The sequence below is a fragment of the Pogoniulus pusillus genome, chromosome 2 (assembly GCF_015220805.1).
Source record: "Pogoniulus pusillus isolate bPogPus1 chromosome 2, bPogPus1.pri, whole genome shotgun sequence".
Classification (NCBI taxonomy): Eukaryota; Metazoa; Chordata; class Aves; order Piciformes; family Lybiidae; genus Pogoniulus; species Pogoniulus pusillus.
In genome coordinates, this window is record NC_087265.1 from 33,384,483 (window position 1) to 33,412,137 (window position 27,655).

The window sequence follows — 27,655 nt, forward strand, 5'->3', positions numbered from 1 at the left end:
TTCATGTGTGTGAATATGGGGAAGTTTATTCTCTTTTATTTGTGGGTTTAAATGGTATTTCTACCAGAAAGGACAGTGCTTTGAAGTTAGAGCCTGGGTATGTTCCTCAAGAACTGGGGGTGATTCCAGGATGCAATTACATTATTAGTGCAAACAAAGCATGACATTTCCTACTACAGCACATCTAGAAGGAATTTATACATAGTTTTTAAGACTCCAGAGTCACTTCAGCCCAATACAGGCAGTTAGTCACTCTGGAATATCAGCTGCTCAGAGGAGCAAAGAGTAGTTAAAAGAATGAAGTGTTTAAAAAATCAGTTTTTAAGTAAGTGACTTTCCTTTGCCTGGCATCACTGATTTTCAGTGAGCTGAATAGATTAAGTTGCTGCATCATGAGCAATAGCTGTATTGCAATCATGGAAATACTTTTCATTGGTGAACTTGTAGAGAAAATTAATACCATTTTTCCACATACCTGAGTAAAAGCACTTGTGGAGAGGAATCTCTCCCACAGGGAACCCTTGTGTACTTTGCAGTAGTATTTTATTAAGAGCTGCAGAGTTCAAGGGTCTCAGAAATGTAAGTTTTCAATTAATTTTCCATTGTGTCTCAAGCAGTCTCTAAATACTTAGCTAAACTTTAATCCAATCACTTGATTTGACTCCAAGCATGATTTATCTTTTAATCATCATCTGTTCAATGAGGGGAAAAAGAAAGCAAACTTGTTCTTGGCCCATCATGACTCATACATGATTTTACTGCGATCAGAGTCGTGTTTTCTTTTTGGCTGATGCCTTGGCAATAGCAAGGATCAGCTTTGGCTTTCTATTTAGGTATGATCTTTCCTGCCCATTTCCCCTCCTCTCCAGAACGTTGAACTGCACTGAATGTTTGTCCTTTATACCTTTCCCCACCGAGGCATATGGGGAGGGGGTTTTGTGCAATATCTCAATGTTGCATTAATCAGAAGTGTCTCCTGTTTGACCTGCACTCAGAACATCAAGTGTATTTCAAAAAAGGGCTCACTCTTGCAAACAGAGAAGGCACACCACACACAACACAACAGTCCTTTGTGGGCATCCACCAAGAGCTCAGCTGTTGCAACGGGGCCAGTAGTGTAGCCTACCAGACAGAGCCTGATGAGATTTAATCCTTCCTCTACGTGGCTTCGTGGCTGGCCTCCTGAGCTGGTGTCCATGGTGCACCTCCATTTCTCCATCTGAAAAAGAGATTTTCATGCAGCACTTTTAAAACACTGCTCTGCCTTTCATCAGTTCTCAAAACCAGATGGATATCATATGGTCACCATAGCACACAGATAAACTCTCTGGGGAAACTACACACCACCAGCTGTCCCTCTGAGAGCTGCAGCACTCTATGTGCCAGCTACATCATTCAATGGCCTACCTCCCAGAAACATCCCAGTCACAAATTTTTGCCTTCCTGCAGTAGCCATGGTTAAATGCAGCTAAAATAAAGAATGGACCCAGCCTTTGCCCATGAATGGAGTGAACTGCAGAGTTCTGAAAGTATTGTGTAACATCATGCCATGCATTAATATTCATGCATTGTGCAACTCACAGTTCCAGCTGACAGTGGAGGTAGAGTTTGCAAAAGAGCTGCTCTCTTCACAATTTGCTGGCTGCCCAGAGCTGTGAAGTAGCAGAACTCCCCAGAGCATACAGATTTCTCAAGAGGTTTCCCATTCAAGTCTTCCTCACTACAGCTAGAAATTCAGACAAATTCCCGGAAGACTAACTCAAATGTCAGAGCACAGCTAACAGTTTTTTATAGTTTCCTCTGCATGCCAAGTTTTGGAAACAGAAGACTTTTCAGCTCAGGTTACTTTTTCTTTTTTTCTGTTGGGAAAACCAGAATAAATAACCACTACAGAATAAAGACAACCTGTCTCCCCCAAACACATTTACATGGAAAAGAGAGGAAGGCTTTGCAAGCTAATGTTATGAACTCATTGACCAGTTCTGGTAGGCAGTTTCACAGGAGCAGCCATACTGTGCCTGTGCAGGAACCCACACTCTCACAGCTCTGATACAGCCAGTACTGGATGCTCATGGAAAGAGCACAGGAATCTGCTTGTGCCAATAATTTCCCTGGCATTGTCTCCCAGCTTCCAGCAACCTGCAGTTTAGGGGCTTCTGGAGCTGTGACTGATTCATGCTGAGGCTGCAATTACTTGAAATGTTAGGATTTCTTTCACCATGGATCCAACATGAAGCCTGAATGTCACCAGGTAGCATTAAACAGGACAGTGAAGGGGACATGCAGAAATATGCAGAAAGAATGAAGCATTTGCAGACACTCCCACACCTAAAGCTTCACTAAATGGACTTGCCTGTGGGCTTGTTGAACGAAAACTGAAGAAACAGATCCATGTTAGAAGCTTGTAATCCATCTTAAGAGACTGCCAGGGAGGCTGCCATCACTGCAAGTGATATTTATCTCCTGTAAACTGGTGTAGAGGCATCCTTCTCCCATTCATAAACCCATTGCCTACTTCTGCTTTCCTGCCAGAATCAGTAAAGACAATCCAGGTCAAGTGTCAACATCTTCCCAGGTGAAGTTATCTTCACAAGATGACTTTAAGATCCGGCTCCACACGCAAGTCTCTAGCTAACAGGCCATAGGAATGATACACCTTGGCTATGAAGCCACACTGGGCTGTGCTTCTTTGGTCTCTCTCCATTTGCTTGCTGCTACTTGTGCTAGTTTGAGGCAAATTGGAACATTTTAATGAGAGAAATTAGATTATAGGCTGTGAAAAGGGAACAATGGTGATGTCTACTTCACTCATAGGCTTGCAAGAATATAAACATAGATAAGACAGTGTGTGTCTCTGTCTGTTGGAGTCTGTGTTCTCCTCTGCTTGAATCTGTGTATCTAATCCTTCTGCTTCTAACCCCCTTTGCCAATCCTCCAAACTCACCTTGCATGTAAGACATACTCTGGGATAAGGTAGGGGGTGGAAAGAAGGTGGAAGGGTGATTGGGATCCTCTTCTGGGGACTCTGATTTCTAGGAGGGCTGTTGTGTTTCTATATTACTTTTAACTTGTATATTTCTGTATGTAGCTGTAAATACTGTAAATATCTGCTTGTATATTGTGCTAAGATGTGAATATAAAGCTTCATTTCTTAATTTCCAGCCATCTGAGTCTAGTCTGGGTGATTTCATAAGAGTGAGGGGTCAGGTAACTCCCAAACCATCACACTACTGTGCAACCTGGAAGTGCCACTAGCAGAGGACCTTCCTGTGGTCTGGCTCTTTCCAGTGTTTTTGCTACAGGAGAGAGTATCCTCTACCTCCAAGGGATTTCCTAGTTTGTGCCATATCATGCTTTCAAGCTGATCTTTCTGACTGGGGCATTTGGCAGTAAATACAGGCCTGGTAAGTTTTTCAGTGAGGAAATCATAGAATGGTTTGGGTCAGAAATGTACTTAAAGATCATAGAATCAACCAGGTTGGAAGAGACCTTCAAGATCACCAAGTCCAACCTAGCACCCAACCCTATCCAGTCAACCAGACCATGGCACTAAGTGCCTCATTCAGGCTTTTCTTCAATGCCTCCAGGGACAACAACTCCACCACCTCCCTGGGCAGCCCATTCCAATGCCAGTCACTCTCTCTGGGAAGAACTTCCTCCTAACATCCAGCCTAGGCTTCCTCCAGCACAACTTGAGACTGTGTCCCCTTGTTCTGTTGCTAGTTGCCTGGGACTAGTACCAATGTCTCTGCCATGAGCAGGGACACCTTCCACTAGACCAGGGTGCTTAAATTTAGCACATGCTTTCAGTGAAGACAGTAATATCCTGCCAACATATGCATACCCTTTGGTGGTCTATCACTTGGAGACTTTGAATCAAGATTGGATTTATTCTTTCCAGAAAATATCCTACTGCAATAAAAAGATCCCCATTAGGTTTGAGGTCAAACACCTGGACAACTACCAAAGATGTGTGTTATCACAGTGCCCAAACTAGATGATCTTAATGATTCCCTTCTGGCTTTAAATCCTACAAAAACTCCCTTCTTGATGGTGCTGAATTCACAAAGCAGGAATTCACACTTGGGACCCTACCCAAGATGACTAGCAGCCACCACAGTGGGTCTAAATATCTCACTCTTTTTATGGTAGAAGACTGCACTCCTGATGCTGGGGATGGCTTTCTGGTCTTTTGCTCTGATGCTTGCTGCCAACGCTTCCTCTCCTGCAGTCAATTAATCATGACCTTGCACTTCTGCAGACCTGTCCCAGAAAACAGCACCACTGCTGATTACCACTGAGGGAAAAGATGGGAGATGATAGAATTAAGTTCATTTTTGATTTAGAGTGATTCATCTGATCTGAATCTTCCCCAAGACTCTGGCTTCTTCCTTATTGCTGAGACACTTCACACAGAGACCACCATCTCCTGTCTTTGATCCAACAATGACCTGCCAGTAGGATAAAAGGAGGAAACACTGAAAAGCAGAGTGAGATCATCATCAGCTGAGCATCATTGTAAGGGGGCCATGATGTTAGTCATCCCAAGCCTCTGAGGCATGACATATTGCTGAAGGGTGCACCTACAAAGCTGTGCCTTTATCGGCCATGCTCAATGAACAGAGCATCCAGGTGATTCCAAAATTGTTTTTTCAAGATGTTACCTTTACATTTTCCATGGAGTGCAGCTGCTCCCTGCCCCCCCCCTTTGATTGTGCCCATCTGCTACTCCTTTTGTTCTCAAGCAAATTTGAGAGAGTTTTTCCTTCCAGACCAGTTTGTCATCATGGCAAGTGCCTGATTTTGTTCCCAGATTTCCATTTTTTCTTTCCTGATTACAGAGACATTTCTGCAACACAAAACTATCCAGTTGAGGGAAAGATAAATCTGCTGCCCCATGCAAAATCATGATAACACAGACTGACAGCTCTCCATTAGAAACAGGTTTCATGTGTACTAAACACTGCCACTGTGTCCACTGAGTCAACCAAGGCTAAGCAGTTAGTTGCATCCAAAGCACATCTAAGGTGGTTGGTAGCAGCTGGGAAGGACCACTTCGCAGACATGGCTAAAACATCTCACACAGGCTGAAGTTTTCCCAAGCTATTGTTCCCCTTTTATAGTGTGAACATGTGCTGGCTTACCATAAAGTGGCAACAGCTGTCAGTCAAACAGACATCACACTGTAAATCTGCCTGGGTGACTGTTTTCAAACCTGAGGTCTCCAGGCAGGTTTATTAGGTGCCACTGTATGATTAACAAGTCTTGAGGACCACTGTGCAGCCAGCAGGTCTAGGAGGAGCCTGGAAGTGGGGCCCAGCCCAACCAGAGTCCTGCCATCAGCCATGCTAGCCTGGACTTCAGGCTCTGCTCTCTGATCTGGTGCACAGTGAGAGCCTCAGACTTCAAAATCCCACAAAGATGATTTGTTAATGGGAAACATCATCAGATTTCTGAGACGGGTGCAAGGCAGAGCTGCACAAACATGAGTCTCTTCTCTGTCTGCTAACCAACTTTGTCTGTGCCCAGCTGTGTCTCCTAATCATATTTCTCCTTAGGGAAAGCAGAAAAGCTGAATTAAAAGTAGCTTCTGTGCAGGTATGAAGGATGCAATGCCTATGCCCTTTATTCTTTCCAATATGTTTTTCATGAAATCATCATTACGAACAATGTACATATCCAGAACTTCTTGTACCTAAAAAAAGGGCACCTCTGCCTCAGGAATGGATAATCCACTCCTGTTCATACACCTTACAGAAGATTTAGTTCCTATAGTGGCTTAGCAAAGAGGCTGAGTTTTGTTTTCCTCAAGAAGAAAGGGGCAGAATATTTTCTTAGATCCTGATAGCTGAGTCATCCATGAATGGGCGTATCTAAAGTCACTGCCTTGAAATATCAAAATAAACTCACTGGTAACAGCATTAGATGTCACCTGAATTACAGTTCTTTCTCTCCCTAGAGCTATATCTCATTGACTATGGATGGACTATTCATCAATGGGTACTACCTGCAATCCTTGAGCGCAGTACGTTTACCTTGCTAAGGGTGTATTTCAGATGGATGAGGAAGGTCAGGGCCATGCATGAAGAGCATCACTTTTCTTCAGAAATTCCCATGAGTATTCCCATTCCCTTGAGATCCAAATTGTACAGTCAAGCATAGGCTGATGTACATGTTGTATCCCAAAGACAGTCATTCACTCAAATCAGCAGACAGAGACTACAGTGCAGTGATGTGGATGAGGAACTCCTTGGCAGTGACAGTCTAGAGGCCATCCTTCAAGTCATAAAAAGCTCTGTGGAAAAGGGGAAACCATGAGTGAGTGTTTTTATTAGAGAAAATACCTTCCTTCTCCTAAAGACTGGGATCAATTTTCTGTACCTTTGCAAACACTCTGCATAAAGGTTAAAGTGATTGTGTTCACTTTAAAACACCAAAGACATTTAACGCAAAGACTGTCTTGACTAGTTTATACTAATAACAAAATAAATCAAAGATGTATTAACAATCATTCACCAGTGCCTTCATCTGCAAACTCAGGCACCTGATGTTTCTACCCTGTGAATAATAAAGGTCCTGTTACCTTTTTCTCTTAAAATCAACATCCTGTGTATGCTATGAAGGTTTAATTTCACAATTGTTTGAGCACCTCAGAAACAGCCATAATCCCTTTGAAATTCTCTTGCCCTGGAAATCCTTGTTCTGCTTTTCATTACATCATTACATTTGGTATTGTTTTAGGCTAAAAAGAAGCACATTCCATTGTTAAAAGACACTACTCACACTTCTCTTGCCCCCAGTGCTTCACGAAGACTGCGCCTAGTAATCCAGGTATCCCAAAGCATGGCACATGGCTCGAAAGAGGACTTGGTGGACTACGTTTTAGCTCTGGTCATAAGGAGCTCAACCAAACAACCACAAGACTAGTTTGTGTGGAGATTCCTCTGCCTAGCTATAGTTTGGCAGTGCCATTACTAAGAAATGTTGAGTGACCTACTCTACCAAGAGCTGCACTGTCCCACCTGGACAAAGCTTTCTCTAAGATTTTTGGCATCTTTCATCTGGACTCTTTTGCTCACCTGGAACTCAACTCCCAGCTCTGATGATGAGCTGCACGCCATAATGTTGGATTAGCAGTGATGACATGATGGACTTATACTTTGAAGACATCTAACTTGAAATTAAGGTATCTGGTCTTTTCTACATATGCTGTTTGTCCAGGACAAGGACTGACTCCTTTTATTTAACAAACAAAAATGATGGACATGCTTAAACTAAATTGCCAGGAAAACAAACCAAAACAAACCACCCAAACCAAACACCACCACCACCATATACAAGAAAGAATGACAATAAATGCTATATTGCCAGAACTAGGACATTTCATTGGATCCACTGAAAATATCACTGAGATGATTACACAAGCTGAGCCTGAAATAAGGCCAAGGAGACTGGAAAGGGAGATAAAAGCCCACCTCTGAAATAACTTCAGAAGACCCTGTTATCTTTGAGATGCAGCTTTCAGCATCTAAGGCACTGTGAAGCAAAAAATTGTAGTGGAAATATTCCCTGAAAGCAGATTTGTATCCAAACTTCTGAGAGATAGTCAAAATTGCAGGATATGCTAGGAGTAGATTTGTTTAGATGACAGAGAAAGGAGTGGCAGAATTAAGGAAAGTAGTTCCCATCATGAACAGGGAAAATTACAAAGGGAGATGTAGATATTTAGACCTGGGAGAATTTAAATCCAGACAAGCATGGCCTCGTGGTCTATCATAGACATAAACACAGGACAACATCTCTGACTCAAGAATTTACTTTCATTAGACCTTAGTGATTAAGCATAAAGAGTAGACAAATATTATTTCTGGATCCTACTGGATCTGAAGATGTTTTAGGGAAAATGGTAGTTTAGCAGGTTTTGAAAATATGCCAACATTTTATAATTAACAGAGCTCCTACTCAGTCTGGTACCCCTGCTACCTTGGTCCCTGTTGGAGACTCATTCTGCCACATCTTTGAAAAAGGTGTGAAATTAACCCAATTAGTTGTACATTCCCTCACTCTCTGATTAATAGAATTGCACAAAGCCCGGTGAAGTCACAGCTCTGAAGTTGTGGTAAGGGTTGTTCATAGGGGGGATAAGATCCTCTGTTTCTCTTCTGAGACCTGACCTCTTTCTAAGCAAAAATCTTTTCTTGTTTTTCTCTCTTTCCTCCCCCTACCCTTCTCACTTCTGGTTTGTCCAGAGTCTCTCTTAAAACAAAAACAAAACCAACCAACCAAACACACATCCACCAAACCAAATTCCCCTTGAAAATGTTAAAAAGTAGGCTTGCTAGAACATCTGTTCTCCATCTGTGGAGACAGACATATCCCCATGCAAGACTATCAGTAATGGTGGATCTGGAAAGGAACATTTAGTACTGAAGAAGCATCTGATGAGAAAGAGTACCCCAGCATATAAAACTAACTGTGTTATTTGTTGAGCCTCCTTGTCATTGTCCATTGCTCCCCATAGACAACTGTCTCCTACAGAGTCCCGTTCAGGAGGAGACCTGTTCTTTTGCTGATTTTGATGTTTTCAAGTGTCTTAAATTTGTGCATCATATGGCACAATATGGCATATGTGCATAATATGAGCAATACCAAGTGTTCAGTTAAACAGTGGCTTGGGAACCATAGAAGCATCTAAAAAGGGATCTGCCATTCAGGAACTGTAAAGAACCTACTGGAGGCAAACAAAGTAGCAGCAATGCTGCAGAGGTGGTTTGGGTAGAGGTGGTGCATCAGGCAGAGACAGGGAGCTGTGGCAGGAAGGCTTTTCTGCTGTCTGTTTTCTTCATAGGTGAGCTCTAATCTTATTACATCCATGTGGAAGGGATTGTTGCAGCCATGCACCCCCACTTCCAAGCATGGGGACTGCAGTAAGTTATTTCTTCTGGAAGCACTGCTTGTACATGACATTGGGAAACATAATTAAATAAGTGCAGAAAGAACTCCTCATCAACTGGCCCAAGTTCAAGTATTTGCCACCTTTGACCTTTCACACACACACTCTCCTGCACTCTAGCCACCTACTTGTCCCTTGCTGAGATTCATCTGGAGCAGAATCAGTCACTATAAACCTCACAATACCAAGATTTTGTTGTTGGTTATTCTGGTCTCATGACAAATGATTTTACTAGCACAGCACAGAGTTTGTACTCTGAGCTGGCCACAAACCAAGACACATTCACCGTATTTAACAGCTGTTCCCCTTGCATTTTCATAGTTAATATTTTCCTTTGTTAGACAGACTTACAGATAATAGGTTTCTTATTCAAATTGCACAACAAGAAATGAAAGATAATTCTAGTGTTTCACATGCTGCATCCTTCTCATACGTATTCCTTGCACAAATCTTGCCTGCAGCCTTGTTTCTAGTCCTTAAACTCCTGGAGCAGGTAGAATTTCCACAGGGCAAAACCCCAGGTTATTAAGAAAAGCCATAAGGCCTATGCCTTATCTTAAAATAAATACCTCTATTCACAGGACAAAGCTGCCAGGACCACATCCTAAGTCATCATTAGATGGAGGATCTGATCACCCTTTTGGATCCACTGAAAATGCACATAATTTTCTGCTCTCTGTCTCTTTATTTGAAGCTATTGAGATCTGTATTTTCAGCTGTCCTATCAGAGACCTGTCTATGGCTCATAAACTTCACAATAGACATCTCTTGAAACTACACACAGCAGCAGGACATGACTCTGTGCATGAAGTCAAGCATCTGATTGAATGTCTTGCTACAAGTTCTTTATGACATGGTTCAGGAAAGTGATTTAGGCTTCCTTTAACTTAGAACATGATTATATTCCATTCATTTGGATATCACTAAGATATCACTTAAGCTACTTCTGATGGAATTTAAACACTGGCTTAATCATTGTGGAAATCAAAGAGACTGAAGCACCCACTTGTGTTATTCACTTGCTTTAAAGTTCTGGTGATGCTCAGCACCTCCCACCCAATTTGTCCAGCATCACAGGGAAGCTGGACACTTGATAGTTTCCAGCACTTTCTCAGTTTCCATCACTTCTCAAGATTTGGGCCACTTGGTCTATCATTCTAGGATTTTAAACACTGTGCTTATTACAGCTTTCCAGTGTTTAATACTATTTGAGACAGAGCACTGAATGTTCACATCACCCACAAAATGTGTAATTTAAATGTAAATCAGATAATAGTGTAATCAAATGAAGTGATACCAACTTAATATGAGGTACCACTATGTGCCAATTTAACACAGCAACACAGCAGTGTATCTCATGTCTTTATCCCAACTGTTCTCTCACTAGAAGTGCAGAAGATGCCACTAGCTTCTGCTGCCAAGGAGGTCAGAACCATGTGTTTCTGACAGCATTAGAATAGTGTTTTGTTTGCCCAGCCATAGGAGAAAGTGAGGCTATTAATACTTTACCAAAAAAAGATAAAAGACTGTATTTTGCCTCTTTCTCCAATCACTCCTAGCCAAACCCAGCAACAATAGCAACAAAATCCCTCTGTGAACCCTACTCTAAATAGGCAGTGGAGAGACTGGACTTGTGGAATAACTCAATAATGGTTTCAATGAATTTTCCAAGACAAAGTGAATAGAAAATTCACTCTCTCCTGTTAAATTAATTCATATTGTTTTGTAGTCAAGAGCTAAGAAAAGGAGAAGCACGTGTACTGATTAGTTTTGAGTGGAGAAGAATAGGATCATTCTCCTGCTGAAGAGCCATGAAGTATTTAAGTCATGAGTCCCACCTGGATTTGCAACTGGGGAAACTTTTGCAAAAGCCTTCCTCAAAGACACAACCAGGTACCCCTGCTACTGATATTTTTAGTTTGGAGGTTATTGATGAAATTACCCTTTCACTTTCCTGGTAGTCTGAGTTTGCAAATACTCTCCTTGGCTAGGTGAGCCAGAGGATGGAGGAACTCTGTTACAGCTTGGAGCAGACTGACTCCACTCCCGAGTTTTTGTTCTGGGACCAGGTAGATCCCAGCGCTCAGCTGGATAACTTCCTAACGGACTGCTCCTCCCTGGCAGACCAACTCTTGCCTTGGCCCTCCCCTGTGGTGCCCGGCGCAGCAGGGGGTGCTGAAGCGGACAGCTCCCCTCCGCCGCCCGCGCCGGGCCCCGCCGCCCTGCCGCCCCCTGCGCCCCGCCGCCAGCGGCAGGCCGCCAACGTCCGCGAGAGGAAGAGGATGCTCAGCATCAACTCGGCCTTCGACCAGCTCCGCTGCCACGTACCCACCTTCCCATATGAGAGGCGCCTGTCCAAAATTGACACGCTCCGGCTGGCCATCGCCTACATCGCTCTCCTCAGCGAGATCCTCCTCTCTGGCTGCGATCCCAGATCCTACGTGGAGAGATGCCTGAAGAGCGGTGTGCAAACCCAACAGCAGGCAACCTGGAATACAAGCGGTGAGTAAACAGAGCGTCATATTTTCAGGGATCCCATGATTTCCAACTATGCTTTCGGGGATCCAACCACACTTCTAGGGATCCAGACACACTTCGGGTTGCCCTCGAGAGCAAATATGTCAAAGTGCTTTTGAAACCCCACTTATCAAATTCAAATGGCTCTGACAGCATGCAACCTGCCTTCAAAGAAGAGTAGCTAAGAAAAGTAAAAATTGAGGGGGGGGGGGGGGGGGGGGGGTGGGAATCCAACCTTCCTTTTAACTATTTTTTACCTTTTCTTCCACTTTCCTTTTGCCTTCTTCTTATAGTTTGCTGTCAAGGATGATCTATTCTTTCATAAACCAAACCAAACCCAAAACCAACCAACAGAAAACCCCAAACAAATAAACAAACAAAAAATCCCCAACCCAACCTAACAATAAAAAAGATCACAAAAAAAACCCCAAAAACCACACAACAAAAAAGCCCAACCAGACCAAAACAACAAAATCAAAACTAAACAATGAAAGCAAACCAACCTTACTCAGCTCATGGGAATGTTTCTTTCTACAAATAAGATTTAAAGATTTTGTTTCTTCTCAGAATACATTTTTAAACTATTTTCCCCTGTGCTCTGCAAAGCCTTTCTTTTATATGCACACTGAGGTTTTATTTTCTTTGCAAGTTTTCTTTACCTTATACCTGACTGAGAAAAACACCTGGCTTTAAGTATAAACAGAAGCTCAGCTCTTAAAATATTTAGTTAAGTATAAACAGAAGCTCAGTTCTTAAAATACTTAGTTCAAGAAACTAAGAGTTTCTCAGAGATGTTATCATTTGATACCAAGAACCAGGATACACAAGACAGTACATTCAATTCAAGGTTTCAAAGTATAGGGAAATAAATGTCTATTTGCAATTTATTTTCATGTATAATTATTCATATTTTAACGTGAATGATTGTTATTCTGGTTTGTGTTTGGCTTGTACTTAATTCTGATTTATAGCTGATTTAACTTGGTGTTTGCTTCCAACAGAGATGTCTTTGAGGAGACCTTGTAGTGGCCTTTGAGTATCTGAAGGAGGCCTTACAGGAAGGCTGGGGTGGGACTATTTACAAGGTCTTGTAATGACAGGGTCGGGGGTAATGGATTTAAAGTGGCGGAGGGAAAATATAAACTAGATGTTAGGAGGAACTTCTTTACAGTGAAGGTGGTGAGACACTGGTACAGCTTGCCCAGGGAGGCTGTGGCTGCTCCCTCTCTGGAGGTGTTCAAGGTCAGGTTGGATAAGGGCTTGAGTGACCCATTCTTGTGGGAGCTGTCCCTGCCTATGGTAGAGGGTTGGAACTAGATGATCTTTAAGGTCCCTTCCAACCTAAACCATTGTATGATCAGTCCACCCTATGACAAAAATGGGAAATGCCCCAAGTGCCCAACACAGGCCCTCAGATAGAAAGCAACAGGTTTTGGTTACTCAGCAGAGAGAAGCAGAGGGGGAATTTTCAATAGTTCTTGGCACTTTGCATTAAAAGGTAATTAACCTCCTTTTCTAACTTTGCAATAAAAGTTCATTTCTATTTTGTCACTTTTTGGAAAAGGGCCTTTGAAATAGATCAGCCTTCAAAAAAGTGCAGTCTAAGTAGAGAAAAGTCATTGTGAAAGAATATTCCCCTTTTATTTTGCAGGGAAGTTTGAAAGGGACTGAGCCTGGGGGGGGGGGGGGGGGAAGTAATCAGTTCGCATTAAAGGTGCAGTTAATTAGTTAAGTCTTTTTTCCCTTTCCTTTTAATTTCCATTAAATACTTCAGTGGGAAAATGACTCCTGATATGCCACTGATCAAAACTCTAGACTACAGAGAACAATTAAATTTGCAGTTTTTTTTTTCCCAGCATCTCTTACCTTTAATATAGGTAAAAAAAGTTTCAAATGTCTGAAATGGCTCTCAGAGATCTCCTTTTTTGTCAGACTTGTAGTTAACTAATATTTTTTAAGCGCTCCACTTGGAAAGAGCTAAATGATTGAGGCTGCTTTTTTTTTTTTTCAGAAAGGCTGAGTAGTTGACTTGTTAAACACCAATTTAAATGCTTCAAAATCCATGTGGTGTGTCTTCACTTTGTTTTCCTTTCTCCCTTCTGTTCTGTGCAGATCTAACAGCCCGCCTGTCTTGGGTGAAGTGGGATTAAGCAGTACTCAAAAGAAAGATCTTTAAAGGCAGCATCTTGCAGAACCCGAGGACCTAACTGCTGCGTACTGGCTGTCAGATTCCCAGTACTGCAAGTCAAAGCATGGCACTTGCAACTTTGCAGATTGTCTCTCACTGCATGTCCAGCATGCAGCCTCTTTTGGTATTGGTCCTTCTGCCTTTCATTCTTCTACTTTCTCACATGTTGATACACTGCTCTTGCATGAAAACAACAAAACTGATTAAAAATCAGCATCATTACAATCACAACAACGTTGTTTTTTTTCCACTTGATGAGAACTACATCCAAATTACACTGCCAGGCTGTGGGGAAAACTGTTCCTGATCAAGAGAAAACACTAAGCACCATCTGTTGCAACCTATTGCTTGGCTTAAGATGTCCAGAGACACAACTGTAAGAGTCGGCAGTGATACGGAGCACAGACACCATGAAAACCCAGTTTTCAGGAGGTGAGAGACAGGTCTTCTATCTGTCTCTCTAAATTTCTCATGCTTTCCTCCCAGTGTGACAGCTTTGGGAAGCTGAGTCCAAAGCATTTTGGCAGGAAAAGGCCAATGACTGCTAGCACTTGGGCACTGTTGCCTCTGTGCCCCTTGCACATGACATCTCGTGCAAGTGCAGCAGCTGAGTTTTGACATTTTTACAGTAACGTTTCTGGTTTGTGGACCTTTGAGCAAATGTCAGCAACCTTGTGCTGCTCCATCAACAATCAGGAAGGCTCTGATAAACATCAAACTTTACCCACACACCCCCCTGCACCAAAAAAGAGAGGCAAAGCAGTGTCTTTTACTGGGCAGATTATTTCCAAAGGCTTTTTTCCACATAAGAGTCATCCTATTCTGCAACCCACTGTAGTAATGCAAGGTTTCACCTGAACAAAAATAAAACCACGAAGAAAAGCCTACAGTTGTTTCTTACATAATGCTCCCATGTTACCTGAGTGTACCCTAAAGCTAACTTTGTGTTTACTGAATACATTTTTCACCCATCAGTCCTACACCATAATGAATCTATTTGTTGGTAAAGAGGAGCCATCCTTCATCTTGTGCACTTCTCTCATGTCCTGTTAGTGCACTTGATTTGAAGCCATTCTGCATCAGTGTGCTTTATCATGGTATTTCTTTGCAGGTAAGGTTCTAGATCTAGCCAATGCTCTCCTCGTGGCTCTGATCTCTACAGATTTTGCTTTGGTTGAAGACCTCCAATGTTTTTTTTTTTTTGGGGGGAGGAAGTGAAGACACAGAAGAGAAAACTGATAACAGCCTTTTTACCTTTGGAAAACTTGTAACAATCTTTTTACCTTTTCCATTTTTTTATCAAAGCAAAAGGGGTGTCCCAGTTTAGGGCCATGAGCTACCAGGGACTTACTCCTTTTGAAGAGTAAGAATGAAGATACTGCATGCTGATTGGAAGTTAAAAGGGAAATTCTACTTACAGGTGCATATATGCAAAAGGAAATCAGGTAGAATGAATACATCCACAAGCTAGGCCAAGTTTGTAAGACTAAAACCTTCTAGAATCCTCCACCCCTTCTACACTCAGCAGGCCTGAGAGTAGGCCAAAACTTCCCTCCCCAGAGTAGACCTATGAGGCCTCAGCAGGCTGTATGACACAGCTCAAAATTCCCTGCCAGCTAGGAGCCATCTTCCCACACAAACCATGAGATAAGTAGAAACACCACTCTTCCCAGAGAAAAGAATCACAGAATCAAGCAGGTTGGAAGAGACCTCCAAGATCATTCAGTCCAACCTAGCACCCAGCACTATCCAGTCAACCAGACCATGGCACTATTTGCTTGAACACCTCCAGGGACAGTGACTCCACCACCTGGGCAGCCCATTCCAATGCCAATCAGTCTCTGTGGGAAGAACTTCCTCCTAACATCCAGCCTAGACCTCCCCTGGAACAACTTGAGACTGTGTCCCCTTGTTCTCTTGCTGGTTGCCTGAGAGAAGATACCAACCTCCAACTGGCTACAACCTCCTTTCAGGTAGTTGTAGACAGCAATGAGGTCACCCCTGAGCCTCCTCTTCTCCAGGCTGCACAACCGCAGAAGTGAAGGGAGGAAAGGCAGGGAGGGGAAGAGCCCAGATATCAGCCAGGCATTGCCTTACAAACTGTGATAGTGGATAGTGGAATACAATAACCACATTACAATATCCTGGGATGACTCGATCCATCCCCTGGGATGGGACTTTGTAGTTTTCTTACTGCAGGGGTCCTCAAACTACAGCCCGTGGGCCAGATATGGCTCCCCAGGGTCCTCATTCTGGCCTGCCAGTATTTACAGACCCCCACCCCGACCCCACCCCCCACCGGGGGCTGGGGGGGAAACCAAGCAGCCACTTCCTGCCACTTAGTCTGCTCACCGCCCTCCGCAGCCCCAAGCACCCACCGGGACTGGGCTGGAACCAAACTATAGTCTGGCCCCTGACAGTGCCTGAGGGACAGTGATCCGGCCCCCTGGTTAAAAAGTTTGAGGACCCCTGTCTTAAAGGAACCTGCCCCCTCCCCTAAACTACCACATGGGGTGATTTCATCCCAGATTCAACAAGATGCTTCAGTCAATTTCGAATAAAACATTCATCTCCAACATTTGACTCTCTTTGCTTTTTCATCCACTTAAGACACTTGGACAAACTGTCACAAGAAACAGTTCCTGACAAAGTGAAAATCTGAAAAAGAACCCAATAAATCCAAAAGTGCAATTTTCCACTTTTACCAATTTGTTTGCTGATTGCAGTTTTGATGGTTTGTTTTCATTTGGTTAGTTTTGGGGTGGATTTTTGGGTGCTTTTGGAGTTTGGTTTGTTTTTTTTTTTTTGTTTGACTGTGTTTTCCAGGGTTTGTTTTGTTATTAAACAACCACAAACTAAAAATAAAAAAAAAAAACCCACAGAAATGATTACTGAATTATACTTGGATAAACAAATAACATAAATCTCTACAATCTCTAAAATAACTACATCATTGGTTCTTCCAAATTCACCCCTCTGATAGAAACACAGAAGACCTGGATGGGAAATCAGAGCATGTGGATGAGATTCTTGTTTCTACCTTATCTCCTCAGCTTCAAGTATATCACTGATGCACTCTCCTCTTGCTCCTTTGTTTGCCTGACAGTGTCTCCAAGCCACCAGATGCTTTGCCATGTGGTCTTGGACAGTGCCTAGCACAAAGGGAGCCAACTGGGACATTAAGCTGGTAGTACTAAAGTCACCTCTGTTTTTCCCTCCACAACTTGTGCTTTTCTTGTAAAGCACTCCAGATGGGACCACGAGAGGCATACAGACTATCAATAAAAACAGCCCTCATGCTTTGCTTGATGTTTTGCATGAGTTTACCTTTCTGCACCCTGAAAGACCTAGATCTGTGTTATCACCCTGCTCCAGCTAAAGTTAGTCTGAGCTTTGCAGAGCTTCCTGGTGAAGGTGAGAAGTTCTTTAAATAGCTACTGATTACACACTCCCACAAAAGAGATATGAGGAGAACAACAGGATCTACAATACTTAAGTGAGACCAGAAGGACAAGTGATGGGCATGGAGGCTCTTCATACCGTTCTCCTGGCCCACAACTGGTGGCTCTGTACACATGAAAAGATGAGAAAATAATAATACAATACAGGTTTGCCTAACAGGGAGACAGAAGCAGGAGTTTTTTTCCTTAGGAAGGCATGTGTGATGGCACCCAGAAGAGACCACACTCAGTATCCCAGAACCCATGGTGTCACTGAGGTATGCAGAGACAGGAACAGTCACCTATTCTTTTCCCAAAACCAGAGAAGCCCTTTCATGGAAGACCAGGGCTGGCATTCTACTCCATTGTCACAGTCCAGAGCACCTTTGGCCAAAAATAAAAAGCCGTTTCACCAGCCTGAGGTGTGATGTTCAGTCATATGTCAAGTTTGGCTGCATCCTTCCACACTACATCCAGGGGAAATGTAAAAGTCTGCATGTCTACTGTCTGGGATGTGGGTAATACTGCCATCCTGTGCCTGCAAAACTGGGCCTGCCTCCCTAGTGTTATCATGGCTTGTAGTGGAAAAGCCTACACAATGTCCTTCATGAAGAGCTGATTTTGGTTGTCCAAAATCTTTGGCTCCAGGTGTCCTTCATTCCAATGATGTCAGAGACTGGACCATCTACCTTGCTTTTCTTTACATGACAGCATTCAAAGGCCTGTGGTGGATACAAGACCTGATACCATACTATGAGACAAATAAACACTTGCTGCACAAACCAGGTTACAAACAGAAAACTTACTCTTTGCCCTCTGCTCCATCCTAGAAATTCTGGATAACGATTTCTGTAGCTGAGCCAGCACAGTAGCTGCAGGAGAGCACACACAGACATAAAGGTAGTATTGAGCAGTCTCTTAGGTTTGTGCACCGCTTGCTGTGGTTGGACAGCTAATCTGGAGATTGCATTAGTACCAAAAACATTCTAATGACAAAAGCTGGAAGAATTGTTCTGAAACAAAGAGGTTTTCCTCAGCATGGGCACTCCAGCTAAGGAAGAGAGCTAAAGCTGAAGTCTTCTCTGGTTGGTGCAGACACCAACCATTAATGGTCCATGTGCAAACAGCGATGCTAGGAAAGACAGAAATATCTGCTGAGCTTGCTGTAGCCTAGTTCCACCAACACCACCATGGAGTTTTATAGGACTTGCCAGCTTTTTGAGTGCAGTTAGCCTCTGATCTGCAGGTTGGCAGGCTCTGCAAAATGCCCTGCAGTGGAGACACTCCCACCTATCATTGCTGCTGTCAAGGAATCGTTGCACAAGGCATGAGTTTGAAGAATAGGCTGCTGGAATTTGATGATGACTCTAAGCTTGGAAAAACTGTAGCAAATAAATCCTGCAGCAGGATGTATAAGGAGTGGGGTTTGAGTCAAAGTCAAAACCAGAAATAAAAATGTGCCTTTTGGGAGTTAAAACTCTAATCCTGGGCTCTTGAGTCAGTAAGTAGGAGTCAATACATTTATTGCTGCCATTAAAACTGATGAAGCTGTTTCTCCTCATGCACACTCTGCTTTGACATTGGTATCATTCCGCCGCCTTTGGTGGAGTCACATTTGATTTATGCTGGCTGGAGGGGACAGTCCACCTCTATCTGCCCTCCCCAAGGTACCTGAAGTCTGACAGACTGTTACAAACGATGCACCAGCCAAAAAAGCTAAGCCAAAGGATGCTTCTTGGGTGATGTCTTGTTGCATCATTTGGATGCAACTGTCTGCTAAAATGGTAAACTTGTCATGCATCAAATCAGTCTCTGTTTCATCCTCTCTGATGATCCCATTCATTTGAGATGAACAAATAAAGGAGGTCTCAGTCCTCTCCGGAAAAAGGAAGCCAAGCCAGCCCTCTTCCTGCTAAATGGTAGAAAGGAAAATTGGCTCTTCAGGGTTTTGGTTTTTTTTTTTTCCCCCAGGACAGCCATTCCTGAATAGTTGAACTTCCACTCCTGGAAGTGGACTGTAAGGCAGAAAGACCCAGGGAGCAATGATTTCTGTGCACTACGTTTACACTCCATGTCAAATCAAGGTAAATGCTGGGTGCAGACATGATCCATGTCTACCAGTCTTAGAATCATAGAATCAACCAGGTTGGAAGAGACCTCCAAGATCATCCAGTCCAACCTATCACCCAGCCCTGTCCAATCAATTAGACCATGGCACTAAGTGCCTCATCCAGTCCTTTCTTGAAGACCCCCAGGGACGGTGCCTCCACCACCTCCCTGGGCAGCCCATTCCAATGGGAAAATCACTCTCTCTGTGAAGAACTTCTTCCTAATGTCCAGACTATACCTACCCTGGCACAACTTGAGACTGTGTCCCCTTGTTCTATTGCTGGTTACCTGGGAGAAGAGGCCACCCCCCACCTGGCTACATTGCCCCTTCAGGTAGTTGTAGACAGTAATAAAATCACCCCTGAGCCTCCTCTTCTCCAGGCTAAACAGGCCCAGCTCCCTCAACCTCTCCTCATAGGATTTGTGCTCCAGGCCCCTCACCAGCTTTGTTGCCCTTCTCTGGACATGTTCCAGCACCTCAACATCTTTCTTGAATTGAGGGGCCCAGAACTGGACACAGTACTCAAGGTGTGGTCTGACCAGTGCTGAGTACTCTCCTGCCAGTTCCAGCTCGCTCCCTCTACCATGCTTAATACCATTTTGCCCGGTTATCTGGTCCCCCTTCAACAGGCTAGACTGGCAGCACCATTTGATTAGTTTGAGAAGTAGCCATTGAACTTCTTCTGATACCCTTGTTTTTCCACTTTTTCAGAGTTCAGGATGTGAGATGAAGTTTTATCCCAGAAACAACAGTTTCAGAATCCTGGTCAAGTATAGAAATTCTATTATGCTCACATACAGCTGAATTGTAGAGCAGTCCCTATGCACTAGGTTATACCCTAGCCCAGATCAAGACTTTTAAATGACCTTGTGAAGATGGAGAGCCACGTGAGGCTCCTAAGTCCATCGGTACATTCCCAAAGGAGCGCAGTGTCTTTTGAAACAGATCTCAATGACATCCCTGTTTTGAGAGTCAGGCTTGCCCTTCCCGGTCTCTTCAGCTCTGCCTCCTTGGCAACACAGCACAGATCAAGACTGCTTTTGCCTTGTATTCTGTGGTAGTTTGAGGTATTCTAGGTCCCCTTTAAACAGAACCATAAGGACAGAGGCCCATGACAGGGGGATAGACCTGCTTGTCCCAGGATATTGTAATAGTGCTATTCTGTTTCATTTTCTGCCAGCACAGCTTAAAGACAGCACCTGACTGATCTCCCCTTTCTCTTCCCTGTCTTTCTTACCTTTGCTTCTCCATGCTCTTACCTCATGGTTCATGGGGAAGATGGCTGGCAGGAATTGAGCCACTGAGGCCTTGTAGGCCCAGCTGGGGTGGGGGGGTGGTAGTTTTGGCTTAGTCTCAGGCCAACTGAGGGTGGAAGGGGTGGAGGATTCTAGAAGGCCAGCTTGGGCTTAAAAGATTTTTGTACTCATTCTACCCGATTGCCTTTTGTGTATATGATCCTGTAAAAAGAAGTTCTCTTTAAACTTCCAATCATTGTGGAGTATCCTCATTCTTACTCCTAGAAAAGGGTGAGAGTCCTTTCTGTCCACCAGGACTGGGCAAGCTCGTGGCCCAGACTGCAACATCCTCTAACAAAGCAGCAGGATACTCTCACCAGAAGGTCAATGGCCAAATCTCCTATGGAAGGAAGCCAGGAGAAGCTGAAGTTCTGGGCCCCTCAATTCAAGAGAGATGTTGAGACGCTGGAAGGTGTCCAGAGAAGGGTGACAAAGCTGGTGAGGAGCCTGGAACACAAACCCTATGAGGAGAGGCTGAGGGAGCTGGGGTTGTGCAGCCTGGAGAAAAGGAGGCTCAGGGGTGACCTCATTGCTGTCTGCAACTACCTGAGGGGAGGCTGTAGCCAGGTGGGGGTTGGCCTCTTCTCCCAGGCAACCAGCAACAGAACAAGGGGACACAGTCTCAAGTCGTGCCGGGGAAAGTATAGGCTGGATGTTAGGAGGAAATTGTTGGCAGAGAGAGTGATTGGCATTGGAATGGGCTGCCCAGGGAGGTGGTGGAGGCACTGTCCCTGGAGGTGTTGAAGAAAAGCCTGGATGAGGCACTTAGTGCCATGGTCTAGTTGACTGGCTGGGGGATGGGTTGGACTGGATGATCTTGGAGGTCTCATCCAAACTGGTTGATTCTATGATTCTAAGAATAGTACCCTCATATAGCAACCTCTGAGGACCAGCCTAGCGGCCTATCAAGAGCAGAAGAATTGCTCTCTTGAAACACAGTGTCTGTTTCCAGCTCACCAGGTTCCTTGCCAACAAAAGTGAGGACTATTTGTTATACCTTCCTTCCTCCAGGGCTCAACTACTGACCCTTTCTGAAACAATACACCATGGCTCTCCTTCACCAACTTACGAACTGTGGAACGAAAGAAAACACATCCCTGTTGAAAGAAGTTCTTCTTTTGAGATGGCATCAATTGCAGGACAGATCTGGGGGTGAAGGGAACAATTTTTGTGTGGTTTTAATTTGGTTGTCTGTTTTTAGGGGTTTTGTTTGTTTGTTTTGCCACAGATCTACAGTAGCACAATTCACTTCCAAGAGTTCTACTAAGCCAGTATGGTAAAAGGACTTTCATGTTTCACCTGAAACAAGGCTGGATAAGTAATTGGACAACCTCATATATCTTTCTAAGCACTACCAGAGCTTGGCCACTGAAGATCTTGTGATTCACAAGGTGTTTAAACTGCAGCATTTAAGATTTGAAAAATCATTGAGGCAGGCCTCCTTTCCAGTAACCCACAGTTCTAATGTAAAGAGAATCCTCTTTGGGTCACTCCTATATTGTCTGGACAGAAGTCAACACTCTCGAAATCTCCGGCTGACTGCACTGAAAATTTCAGGACATGGAAATGAGGATAGAGCTCAACAAGAAAGAGTTGCATCATCACAACATTTTATAATGGAGAAAGACACAGTCCTAATAGGTGGAAATCTCTACACAAAGACAGCACTCAACTGCACAGTGAGGGTGTTTATCTCATGTCAGTGGCCAGCCACCATTTCATGTGGAAGAGACTCCATAGTGCTAGCTGCAGTCTGTAAAGCAGTCAGGAGAACACTATCCCTCAGGTAGCCTTGTTACTGGTGGACGAGAGGAGATGGCCTTACACTAGCTTTGTACACAGTCCTTTACATTATCCTGCTGCACTTCTTGGCTGTCTTTCCAAACCCAGCTCCAGCAATGCAGGATCAACCATAGTGGCTGGTTCCAGTTTGCACATGAATAGCAATCTCTGAAGGTTAGGCATGGCTCCCCAGCTGTTGTCATGATGATGGATTAACCCAGGTATTAACTTTCTCTGCTCATACAATCATATACAAACTGCTAGATCTGTTTAGGAGGAGAAGGCTGAACTGCAGGGAATGGAGATGTTAAAACTCTGCCCTAAGCCAAACACCATGTCTTTACACCAGTACTTTTCAGATACTGAATGTGGGTTCATCAGAGGAGACAATGTTTTTCCTCAAATGATGGGAATATTTAGTTTGTTGGGAGCAGGGCAGTCAACAAAGGAGCTCCCAGGTAGTCTTATCTTCACTGCCTTCCTGTTACAAAGAACAAAGTTTCTCTGTACATCTTGTACTGAAACTCCCTAGCCTGGAGTGGCCAACTACCACGGTCTGCCTTCAACTTATTTGCAGGTGGGATGGCAGTCAGAGCTGGTGCTGTCTGCTGGCTGGTGGTAGTTCCTGCGTTGTGCTCATACAGCTTTGCAGGTTTTTGCACATGAAACTCAGTCCTGGTAAAACCAGCTGGTGAAGCAGACATAGCAGCAGGTCTGCTGTTAGCAATTTGTATCTCTTACCTGGATTCCCTGTCTGCTTTCTCGAGCCCCAGTATTCACACAACAGGTGCTTCATCACAACCTTCATTCACCTTCCAAACAATCAACATTTTTGCAAGATTTCCTGGGCTGTGGACCATGTTCTCACTGTGTCAAGCATGGGCTGGTGTGAAGAAATGGGGTATGACACTGGAAGCTTGTGTGAGGAATCAGCAGGAGGAGATTACATCAGCCTGAGAATTACTTATAGGTACTATTGTCCTGTGGGGCCTTGAGAGCTATGTTAGAAGATGTTTGCACCTAGGTCAGACTTTGAGAAGGCAGCAATGAACCTATTCTCTTTTCCTGGCCATAGAGCAGCCCGGTCAAGGACAACTCCTTGGTCAAACCCTGACCTTGGACTCTCCCTGCAGACAATCCTTGGAGCAAGATAGTTGGTTTGCACAGGTAGAGACAAAGCAGCAGCCTGTAGTGGCCTTCAAGAGAAAGTTAAATCTGTATAATCAAAATCTTAAATGACTTGTGGAAGACCCCTTACAACAATCCAGCACATTGCCTTCCTTTCCCAAAAGGATAGCCTCCAGAAATCCATGAGCAGGGACCTGAGATATTACCATTAGGGTTACTAGAAAGCCTTGACCTCTAGGAAGAGCCTCCTAAGCCACATCAGCTTCTTTTGTGGGAACAAAATGCAACTGCGACCACTGTGTCTAATTTTAGATGACTCCCACTCCCACCCAGCCTGTTTGCTTAAGTCGAAGTGCGTTTGAGTAGGGAAGCGCACAGAGCCAAAGTGATACTAGTCTCAAAGGCAGTTGTTTGCCAGGAGAGGGGAGAAGAGGGCATGGGGGAGGGAATAGAATGAGACAGCTTTGTTCTGCGCTGACCCTCCAAGCTTGCGCTCCGACAGGGCGTTCGAGCGGAGGGAAATCCAGCTGCAGGCACTGCCCTCTCGTGGTACAGCACTAGAACATCGCCTTGCCAGAAGCAGAGGGGACTTCTGCAAGCATCCCTGCGCCAACTCGGCCCCAGAAAAGGGGACCACGGCAAACAGAAATAGCTATTTTTTTAAAAAATTACAGACCAAGTGTATACATAGCTATCTGCCTCTGACACTAGATTATGTTTTATGCCTATTAACCCAAAGTCCACAGGTTTTGTCTTTCTGGAGACATTTTTATGTGTCTTTCTGCTCCCTCTCATCTCCTTGTTTGGACACCTTGTACACAGAAAGAACCTGAAATGCTGCTTAGCTTCACGATGCTCCCACCTGCAGTGTTTGAGTGCTCAGAAACACTGTTGTAGTACTTGCCACTGATGCACCCAGGGGAGCCAAGATAATGTGAGCTGGCACATAAAGACTTACAGATGACCAACTGATTTTGAAAGCCACCAGGAAATACACTACCATTTCCAGTGCACCCTGCTCTGGTGCTGGAGGCTGGCTGTGCTGCAGTGAGATGCCTCCTTTTTTCATCACAGTGTCATGAATGGCCAAGCCATCTTCTCCAAAAGCACTTTCCAAAAGTAATAAGATTAAGGCACACACTAAGCATAGAAAATTTTAGCCTGAATAGCTCCTGTAAGACACCACTATACAGAGTTAAAATAGACTGAAGCCATGGGAAGGGCAATCACAAGCTTGGTTATCTGGAGTGCACACAAGCACTTGTGTGTGCTTCCCTGTCTCTTAGAAGTGTGGGACACGAGAAGATTAATAAAACTTAATGTGCAGAGTTCAGGAATTATTATCAGTCATGAAGTGACACAAGCCTGGTTGATGCTTTCTCATAGCAAGTATTTCTGTGGTGTTTCAGCGCTCTGCAGGTTTCCCCCTCGCCTGCCCCTCCAGCAACAAGTCACACCTTCAGACAAGGCTTATCAAAAATCCATTTGCTAGGTCATGGCATGAGATTTAAGTCAGGATTCCTAGAGAAGGACCTTTTGCTAAATGGCTACAAAGCACCTCAGAACGGAACCCGATCCGGATAGCCCTGACACTGCTTCATGCGCAGGCATGCACAGTCTCACGCATCCTGCTCCAGCACGCAGAGGCGATTTCCCAAGCTAACATTTACACAGTTCTCCAGGGGACAATAAAGTTATATGAACTGTAGCAACCACTATTGGATGTTATAGCACTAGGCCCAGCCAGTGAGCTAATCTGAGACCTGATTTTCAACAAACATCAAATTCTCTTGTTATTCAGATACCTGTGTTTCCAACCCACAACTCCCAAGGTTTTCAACTTGCACTTCCCCCTGCTATAAGCACTTTTCTCCTCACGCTCTCTAAATCACAGTGATACTTCTAATAGCATACTCATTTCTCCATACATTTTCCTCCTCTAAGGTACACACCAACCCACCCAAAGTCACCATTGCATTTAAGAGTCTTGGGTGATGCAGCAAGACAAGTTTGCTGTAGCAAGCTTAATATAGCAAAGCAGACTACCTCGGCCTTTCCACAGATTTCCCACACACACACACCTCCCCCAGCTGTCTGATTTGCAGTATTTCTGCTCCTTAATCCCATTCTAGCAGTCAAAGAGAGCAATGGAGCACATGCTTAAATACAAGAGTGTGCTTAGGCTGAGCTTGCTGCAGTAGAGGCAAGTGCACAGTTAATATGAGGGATAGACTCCTATATTTTGAGAGATTGACACCTTACATTCATTAGCTTAGTGGTTTCTCTTTCTGCCACTGAAATACTTACTACATGCTTAAATCAAACTTCTCCAGGAAGGTATTTCCATATTATCAGTAAACTTCTAATAGACACTGTCCAACCTCCTTCCAATGCCACGGGCTAGGATTTCTGCAGTGCCTGACTGCATGAAAACTTCGGGCTTAGAAACATTACCCTGCCCCAAACAGAATGATGCATCTGCTTCCAGGACACAAAAAATCCTGAAGCCAAACAAAACCCAGGAAAGGTCTTTCAATGACTTCATTTTCTTTTGCCAGATTGTATTTTTCTACCAACTCTCATACCTTTGTGAACAGATCTCAGTGCTGCTCTTCAGCAGCCAAGCTATTCTCCATGGCGTAAAACGCCACCAAACGCACGCCTCCGAGCCACAGCTGAGCACCAAACTGCTTTGCAAAATGAAAGCAATACGCAGCTGGTGTCTTCCCAGTGAATTGAGTTAATAATATTTCAAATCAATAGTAATTTAAGAATCCTATAAAAGTGCCAAATCATATAGTTGAAAGAGATTGGCAAAACACTTGAAGTTGTGCTGACTAAAGAAAAATCATTAGAAATCATCAACTCTCAAGATACCTTAAATACTGTGAAGGAAGAGTGATATCCTATCAAAATAACTTCTTGGAGCATTCAAGTAAAATCTGTGATGATCTCAACCTTATTTATTTTGATGTTAAAATGCCATGCCTTCATCTTTTTAGTGAGTGCATAAAATTAAACATTATCTATGGAAGAACTGAGCACTCTCTCTTCTGAAAGCTTTCAGTACAGTCAGAGGCGAGACCAGACTAATAACTAATACAAATACTGGCCTTTTCAGAGTGCTAACAAGTAGTTGGAAAACTACACTGAAAAAAATAAGTGTTCAGGAAACTTAATTCTTCAATAGTACATGAGCCTCAAATAAGAAATTTACTTAAGCAGTGAGAATAATTTTAAAAGTAAAGACCCCAAATAAACAGCAATAAGAGTGTTGGGTTTTGCTTACTAGATTTTTTTCCTTCTCTCTTCTTTTTCTTTGTAATTTCTGTTACCTTGCTAGCTCAAGTTCACAGCTGTGAGGAGGGCTTCCCCCCCCGCCCCCCATCTCCTTTGTGAGCAGAACAGCTTGAATCCGGAGGGGAATTTCATGGCTGTGATGGTCTCCCTGCTTCCAGAGGTGAGGAGAAAAGCGCCTAGCCTTCCTTCTATGAAAACGGTGGCGAAGCAGATCGGTACCTTTGAATCTCAAACTAAAAACAAAAAGAAAACTAAAAAAATCACTCAGATTTCCTAAACTTAACCAGATGCCTTGGAAGGCCAAATACCTTATTCTTCTTTAATTAAAAGGTATAACAAATAAAAGCCTGGTTCTAATTAAACAGCAGGAATATGTTATCTCCCCAAAACGCTCTGCCGCGGTGAATTAACTTTTGCTAGGAATACTTTTTCTATGTATCTGCTACATATCAATCTAAACCCAGCACGTAGAAGGAGAATTTATTTCCGTGAGAATACTTATAGGCTCCAAGACAACAAAGCAGCAGCTCCTGAGTGGGTACAAAGTGGCAGGATCAATGTTTTCTGCTGGTTTAGGCTAACACCAAAATGGGTCCTTTAGAGCCGGTAAACGCTAACCACCGCACGTAGCACAGATGTTAGCACAAACACGCACATGTTCTCATGTGAGCACACAGATACATGGAATTTAAGTGTAGCATTTAAGAGATTTTCATTTACTCAGTTTTACAAGATCCAACCACTCACTTGCTCCAGTCCCTCCAGGACGACTGTCCTCCTGCGACAGGGGTGCAGCCTGCCTGCACCTAGCAGCTCACAGATTTCAAGGGGGAAACATTCTTTGTATGAAGGCGTCCACACGCAGGGTTAAATCTTGGCTCTTCCTCACAGCGTGGTAGCCCAAGCCAGAGGAAAGCTTGCTTGTAAAATAGTGCAGGTGTG

General features: G+C 43.8%; 1 protein-coding gene and 1 long non-coding RNA gene across 2 annotated transcripts; one reads left to right on the top strand and one right to left on the bottom strand.

The window, feature by feature from the left end:
- On the bottom strand, positions 1 to 27,655 carry LOC135187904 (uncharacterized). The gene is made up of 4 exons (XR_010307487.1): positions 27,461 to 27,655; positions 11,286 to 11,441; positions 6,036 to 6,295; positions 1 to 1,219 (listed from the first exon to the last, which is right to left on the bottom strand). It is a non-coding gene; the product is annotated as an uncharacterized LOC135187904 (long non-coding RNA).
- LOC135187898 (helix-loop-helix protein 13-like) lies at positions 10,957 to 13,787 on the top strand. The gene is made up of 2 exons (XM_064166955.1): positions 10,957 to 11,455; positions 13,583 to 13,787. Exons 1-2 carry the CDS (start codon positions 10,957 to 10,959, stop codon positions 13,618 to 13,620), a joined length of 537 nt encoding a protein of 178 aa, XP_064023025.1. The 3' UTR covers positions 13,621 to 13,787.

Excerpts from the sequence above, each read along its gene's own strand:
- LOC135187898 (XM_064166955.1), top strand. The coding sequence starts at position 10,957 with ATGGAGGAACTCTGTTACAGCTTGGAGCAGACTGACTCCACTCCCGAG. Across the intron at positions 11,456-13,582 it reads GGCAACCTGGAATACAAGCG|ATCTAACAGCCCGCCTGTCT; the intron begins GTGAGTAAACAG and ends TGTTCTGTGCAG.